The following is a 7,403-nucleotide window of genomic DNA, read 5'->3' as shown; positions in this document are numbered from 1 at the left end:
CGAGAAGAGCCCTGTCTTCGTGGCGAAGATGTTTTACGATGCTTCTCATTCGAAACTGACATTTACACAGTTTTGTAGTTAGCTCAAGACATGAAATTTTTGTTTATCCAATTTGGCAATTCATCAACCCATAATGGCCTTAATAGTTAGGGACAGTTACATGATGATCACAAATTGATTTAATATGTTCAATTCTCTTACGTCGGTAAAAGAAATTCTAATAATGTCAGATAAACAATTTTTATATGAATAAACACATCTTTGTAAAAAAGGGAATGAAATAACTGTTTGACAAAACAATATTCAAAAATATGAATTTTTGATATTAAAAGTACTAAATAGGAGGAAAGCCATATATAGATGGTGAATTGTACAAGGAAAACCAAATATGATTTTTTGCAATTTGTACTAATAGTTATATGCATGTTCACCCAAAAGACCGACTAGATCTAAATCCTTTGCAATTACATGAGCAATTTTATGATATTTTAATATCAAATGACAAAATCACATTGAATGGATGATTTTTTCCTTTTGTAAATCTCAAGATCACGGGTCTTATACATGCGTTTGTACTGGTTCAATGATAATATCATATTACACTTGTCATGCATAAAAATATGAGGGCATAGTAAGCATGCAAGGTTTAATGAAAGATTTGCGTCTATGACTTCATCTTTTAAAATTTATTAGATTTATCATAATAACATGTAACGATATTCATAGCACTTTATAAGAGTGAGGGATCTCAATTTTCTTTAATAAAAAATGGAATAAGAAGAGGAAACTTATCTTTTTCATCATAAAATTCCAGATTTAATGTAGAAAACTCTTTCCCACCAATATATGGAGAACCGTATCTTTCGATAGATTTGTTGTACTGATTGAGCCAAAGTTGGAGATTGTGATTTCCATTCTGTTGACTCCATTGTTTTGTTCTTTGTGAAACTCTATACAATCAAGATTTTGTGATCTTCTGTTTGTTAGAGATCCACCTTCACCGCACCAATTGATAACACGGGGAAAAATCCTTGATCAGAGCACGTCCCTGTGAGGCGCCGTTGGGATCGGCCGGGGACACTCCGATGCCAAAGTCAGTAAGGAAGATCAAGAGAGCAAACTGAATTGACAAAGAATAAGTGAATGTGTGTACCTTGATAGCCTAGGGAGGTAGGCTATATATAGTTGGGGAATTCGTAACCTCTAGGTAACTAGAAAGTCTCCATTAATGCTCATTTAATGGCGGTTACAAGTTACTCTTACCCTGGTGGTTTAAGACTATTAATGATTCATTTAATGATCTTTATGGCCGAGTTGGCGGTTAACCGTTACTGTGATGAATCAGGTGAAAGAGGAGATTCGCCTCATAGGTTCGCCAGCGGATCTCACTGAGCTGAACCGTGGAGATCCGCCATCTGGTTCTTCTTGCGGCGTTCTCAAGGTGAATATCCCTTTTGGTCCTTGGGATAATATTCTTTGATCCGTCAAGGCATATGTACGATCTCCTTGAGAGATATGGCGGGTCTCTGCTACTTGCTCTCATTAGGCGTATCTTGTTATGGCGTATCTCGCCATGGTCCACGTGGCGTGGCATAGTGCTAGAAACTCCTTCTTTTTCCTCATTATTTGCATATTCTCCCCTGCATTAATTATCATTAATGCCACATTAATCATGTATAAATATCTTTTTTAGAAGGAATAATGGTTTGCCATTATTTCTATTAATTTTCCCTTATTCTTTATTCAAGAATAATTTGGATTGTTATCAAAGTTTAATATCATTATTATTGTTTAGTTCGGTTAAGTTCGGTAGTATTCAATTAAATTCGGTAGCATTCAGTTAAATTCAATTCAGTATTCAATAGCATTCAGTTCAATTCAATTAAGTATAGTTCAGTTTTTTGTTTCAGAACGTATTATTTTTTTTCAAAAAGAATTATTACTATAAAAAACAATTATCACTCTAAAAAAACAATTATTAATTAATTATTACTAAAAATATCTTAATTTACTATTGGTCAAACAGAATCGCTCCCCAATATATCCACGTGGACAATCACCACCACTTCCCCCAACCCAAACACTCACTGCTATCTCTCTCTCTTTTTAATCTCTCTCTCTCTCTAGAAAGAGAAAAAAAGAGATTATTAAACATGTTATACCCAGAGGACCCATAGCCAAGCCATGAACACACCCAAACACCACTCTTCTTTCCGCCATTCCACCGCCGTCGCCGCCAATGCCGTCATCTCCGCGCCGTTGAACACCAACTACTACTCTCATTTCAACTATGTCGTCGTCTCACTCTAGTCATTTTCACTCGTCGCCCGATGATTCCGCCTCCGCTGCTCCAACCTTGTACTGCGAAGAAGCAGTCGGAGAGATCGTTCAATTTGTTTCCGATTCTCGGATCTCCGATCGCCGGCCTCAATCTTCGCCATTTGATGATTATACTCTGAATCGACTCATCGATTCTGAACTCCACTTCTTGCCTTTATCTGATTATTTCCACCGTTGCCGTGACCGGTTCGTCGACGCCACCGCTCGCCAGGACTCCATTAACTGGATCCTCAAGGTATATATAAATTTGTATATGTGAAAATGTGAAAATGCGTTTCTCTTTGTATATGTATACGCAGATGTTAATCGGAATGTAATGCAGGTGCGTGCGTATTATCATTTCAGGCCGGTGACGGTTTTACTCTCCATCAATTACTTCGATCGCTTTCTTTCTTCTCATTCTCTGCCGGTAAATAGAAACTTCTTGCTTTTTGTTTCCTGAGAAAATTGCCAGGGAGATATTGCTATTCTCGAGAAAATCTTACGGAAAATGCCATTATTTACTTGTTCATCTGTTGAACTTTCCCAGTAAACTGTCAGATTTTCCGGGAAAGTGAAAACTGTACCTGTTACGAATCATTAATTTTTTTCTTTTTGTTTATCATTATTATTATTATTTTATTTATTCAACATTTTCCTTTTCCTCCTTGCAACAGGCAAATGGTTGGCCGTTTCAGCTCCTTTCAGTAGCGTGCTTGTCTTTAGCGGCAAAAATGGAGGAGGTACACGTGCCACTATTACTGGACCTTCAAATACTTGAACCCGGATTCGTATTCGAACCTAAAACGGTTCAACGAATGGAGCTCCATGTCATGGCTAATCTCAATTGGAGATTACGCTCTGTTACTCCGTTTGATTATCTTGATTACTTCATCTCGAAGCTCCATTTTACGGAACCCGATAGTTTCTATCGGGTCTTCACTGATTCTTCGGATCTCATCCTTAGCACAACCCGTGGTAATCCGGATTCTAACACCCGAAATCCGTTTCAGGCTTTTTTTTTCTGTTAGTATTAATTTTTTTCCTCGGTTTTTTTTCCAGTGATTGATTTCTTGTGTTTCCCGCCATCGACTATAGCTGCTGCGGCAGTCTTATGCGCCGCCGGCGAGAGTTTTCAAATACCCCCGGCGGATGGGCAGTTATTTCATGAGAAAATAAACAAAGTATGTATTGTTTGTTTGTTTGTTTGTTTGGGTTTGGATAGTAAATTTTGTTTTATTTGGGGGTTACACTGTAAATATTTACTTTTTACGAGAATTTCGAAGATTTAAGAAGTATTGGTATCTGTGTAGTAAAATGGCTTTTCTTTTGTCTTCTTTGTTTTTTTTTTTCTGAAAGGAAATGGTGAGAAGCTGTCACCAACTAATGCAGGAGTATTTGATAGACACGTGTCCATCGGCTAGTCTAAAAGACTCAACAGCCGAGCCGTCATCAGCTCCAGCGAGCCCAGTAGGCGTGCTCGACGCGGCTGCTTGTAGGAGCTGTGATACGCGTTCCGAGAACCCAATCTCTGTCAGCCAAGTCGAAGCTCATCAGCAACTTGCCAAGCGGCCTCGATCCTCTACACCGGATGTACAGTAACGTAGATAAGGCCACCGTCAATCTCTCTTCTTTTTGTCCTTTTCATCTCCTGTTAGAAGAGATCGTAGAGTCAAATCAAATTCCCCCTACTTTTATTTTTCCTCGTTAGTTCCTATGCGTTGATTATAAAAAATTGAACGGACCGGACCGCATTGCATAGCCCAAGTAAAGAAGGATTTTGTTAGCCATTGATATTAATTATAAAAATTATTAAATACTTTTTTTAATTATCTTGGGACTTTTTGGTCAAAGTGCAAAAGTTTATGGGCAAAAAGTATTCTCAGCCTCTTATCATTCGATGTGATGGATTTAAGCCCATAACATTTTTTATTTGTTAAATTAGTTAATTCTGAATTCTAATTTAATTAAAAGTTCTACTAATCTATTTCTACAAAGTATAAAATGTAAAATTGGATTTAAATGAAATAATTAGGGACTCAAAATGGTTTCTGCCAAGGCTATAATGATGTATCAATTATACTTATCAATCATCCATGGATAAAAGCTAATGGGGTCAGAACAGGAAATCTAAGACCATTATATTTAATTTGATAATATTAATAATACCAATATTAATTATTTAATTCCATATTCTACGAAGCTGGGGTCAATAGTATTAAGCCACGTTTTCCGACAGAGACTATTGTCAGTCGGCCACTTTCCTTGTCAATGTCTGTGTCAACTGTTCAGTAGAAATTATATTTTGTCTTCCGAAAAAGTCCTTGCAGTAACCGGAAGTATCGGCCGTACAACCAAGGGCATTATGGTGATTGGAGATAGCAGGGGTCGAACCGTTGAGGAAGTGATGACGTAGGCGTGACGAATAAGTTGCTACGCAACGGCAAGGAGATGGGAAGAAAATAAGAGGGAAAGAAAGGGTGTGGAGGGTAATTGTGGAAGAGAGAGAGGAGTGGAAGAATCTGAGCCGTCCAGATGTAAAGAAGAGAAGAGAAGCCGTAGGATTAGTACTTGATAACTGGGGCAAAGATTTGATTTGATTGGGTAGAGTAGGGACCACAAACATGTCAAATCAGATACGTACATATTTTAAAAGATCTTAGGAGAGAGACACCTATAGAGTTGGGGGGATAAGGTAAGGGCTTGTTTGGGCTTTTGCATAGCTTTTCGTCTCAACCACAGTAAACCTATCTTTCTTAGGCCGCTTCTTCGAATTTAACCATATAGTTACTTAAGGGGATCGGATTTAGGATCTGTTTATTTCATCTATCAACGATCTTTAAAAGATCGGAACTATAATCATTGTATAAAGCACTATCTAGTAAAACCAACAAAATAGTATTGGAAAGGGAGTGTCTAGCAATACAGAGCAATATCACTCGCTAATGAAAGAACAAAAGACATAGAGTAAAACTCTTGACTATCTAATAGCTCTTTGCAATTTGCAATTATGCTTCCGAAGTCCAACGTATCACCTTTAGTCAATTCAATGCTATCCACAACTGTTTTTGAATTTGTCTCAAATAATACTCTGTGCAAATTCAGACCCTTAACTGCTAGAGCTTCGATATCCTTGACTCCCAACAGGCTTTCTGTTAGTGAACTGCAGTAAGTCGAGAAACGCCCTTCCTCATTGGGATAACTGCTCCAGTGCTGCTCTTCCTTGTCACCTAGAATAACACACCATCGATGTTACACTTCACCCACCCTCTCGTCAGCTTTGACCAAGTGGCAGGATTCCGAGGACCCTACACAGGAGGACATAAGTGAGCCACCTGCGTTTGACGTCATTCTATGCACAGATTACTGTTATGCGAGATAACCATATCAGGAGGCCTTCTGTTACCGTTCCAAAGGAGATTATTCCTCTCATGCCAAATAGAAAACAAGACTACAACTACAACACAAGATTCATCTGTCGTGTGCCTTCCGTAAAAGGATATCAACCAGTCATGAATATCGTCAAAATCTCTGGTTGGAGGGCTCAACCCTGCCACCTACCAACATTCAACACAAAAGGGCACATTGCAAACAATTGCCAACTGTGTTCCACATCCACATTACACATAAAGCAAGAGATAGGTATACTTAGACCATTAGCAGCAAGTCTCATACGAACAGGGAGATAATAAGAGCTAAGTTTCCAAATGAAAAATTTATACCTTAGGGGTAATTTGAGGTTCCACATCTTCGTGCAAGTTTGACTTTGAGTAACCCCATGCACGGCCTCTTCCATAACCCTATATCTTGACTTAGACAAGTACACCCCATTAGCCGTATGATCCCATATGAGCATATATTCACAATTTCTGCACGGGATAAGCATCTTACAGACCTTGTTGGTCTCTTCGGGGCTAAGCCAAGCTTCAAACTTTCCTCTATCCCACACATTGGTTCCAGGGATAAATAATTCAGACAAGTAATATTTTCAATCCCCGAGCAGCAAGGTGAAGAAATAAATTTATTCAAATTATATACCAACCAAGGGCCCTTCCATACAAAGATAGATTTCCCATCTCCAATTCGCCATCTCAGGCCTAAGAAAAACACATCAATTGAGCTCCACACACTCCTCTAAACGAAAACTGGGGGTATTCCCCAATTTAGAGGATATGAAAGTATTGCTAAGAAATATTTTGATTTGAAGATTTAACTTACTACATAATGTGGGTCAGATATCAAATTCCAACCTTGTTTGCCGAAAAGCAAGAGATTGAAGTTCTTAAGATCCCGATATTCGAAGCCTCCCTTATCCTTTCGTGCACATAACTTTGACCAACTGGCCCAATGGATATTCCGGCTTCTATCATCTTTCATAACCCACCAGAATGAGTTCATTATCTTCTGAAGCTCATCATATATAGATCGAGGAAGTAGAAATGTGCTCATATAGTAAGCTGGAAGCGCTTGAGGCATAAATTTAAGGAGGAAATCTTTACCTGCGGTAGATAAGAACCTGATACCCAAACCGCTACACCTCTTATGCAAGACGATCTTTTAGAAAGTTGAAGACACTATTTTTAGACCTTCTAATGAGGGAAGGGAGGCCCAAATAGCGACCGATATCGAATGGAGAGCTAACCTGCAGGTAATTACTGATAGCAAGACGAAGATCAGAATCAGCTAGCACTGGAGAATATACTTGACTTGTCAAGGTTTATGGTCTGCCTTGACGCTTCTTCATATTCCACAAGAATATGTAACATTGGACAGGGCATGTCGTGCAACGACATGAGCTCCCCTGTTCGCTAGGCGTGGAGAGAAAGACACTTTATAATCGTGTCGACAACTTAACAAAGACTTACAATCCTGGATAATTGACCCATAAACTGACAAGTCTGGATCAGACGAATTGACACTATTAACCACAATCAACGAGTCACTCTCAAACAAAACATTAATACAATTAAGATAAATACACCAGTGCATTGCATCCCGTAGGGCTAATGCTTCAACTTCCCTGATATCTTCAATAATTGGGATTAGGCGACTACGACAAACCATAAAAGATCCATCGGATGATC

At 38.6% G+C, this 7,403-nt stretch overlaps 1 protein-coding gene across 1 annotated transcript; it reads left to right on the top strand.

The window, feature by feature from the left end:
* Positions 1 to 2,083: 2,083 nt before the first annotated feature.
* Positions 2,084 to 4,151, top strand: LOC136226668 (cyclin-D1-1-like). Its single transcript, XM_066015283.1, has 5 exons — positions 2,084 to 2,575; positions 2,663 to 2,749; positions 2,997 to 3,297; positions 3,382 to 3,503; positions 3,679 to 4,151. Exons 1-5 carry the CDS (start codon positions 2,291 to 2,293, stop codon positions 3,919 to 3,921), a joined length of 1,038 nt encoding a protein of 345 aa, XP_065871355.1. The 5' UTR covers positions 2,084 to 2,290; the 3' UTR covers positions 3,922 to 4,151.
* Positions 4,152 to 7,403: the final 3,252 nt, after the last annotated feature.

The sequence above is a fragment of the Euphorbia lathyris genome, chromosome 4, assembly GCF_963576675.1.
Source record: "Euphorbia lathyris chromosome 4, ddEupLath1.1, whole genome shotgun sequence".
Taxonomy (NCBI): Eukaryota; Viridiplantae; Streptophyta; class Magnoliopsida; order Malpighiales; family Euphorbiaceae; genus Euphorbia; species Euphorbia lathyris.
This window is presented reverse-complemented; position numbering and strand designations above follow the sequence as displayed.

What these genes read in the sequence shown, in the direction of transcription:
- LOC136226668 (XM_066015283.1), top strand. Translation starts at nt 2,291, where the DNA reads ATGTCGTCGTCTCACTCTAGTCATTTTCACTCGTCGCCCGATGATTCC. An exon ending in TTTCTTCTCATTCTCTGCCG is followed by an intron (nt 2,750 to 2,996) that starts GTAAATAGAAAC and finishes TCCTTGCAACAG; the next exon opens with GCAAATGGTTGGCCGTTTCA. An exon ending in TTCATGAGAAAATAAACAAA is followed by an intron (nt 3,504 to 3,678) that starts GTATGTATTGTT and finishes TTTTTCTGAAAG; the next exon opens with GAAATGGTGAGAAGCTGTCA.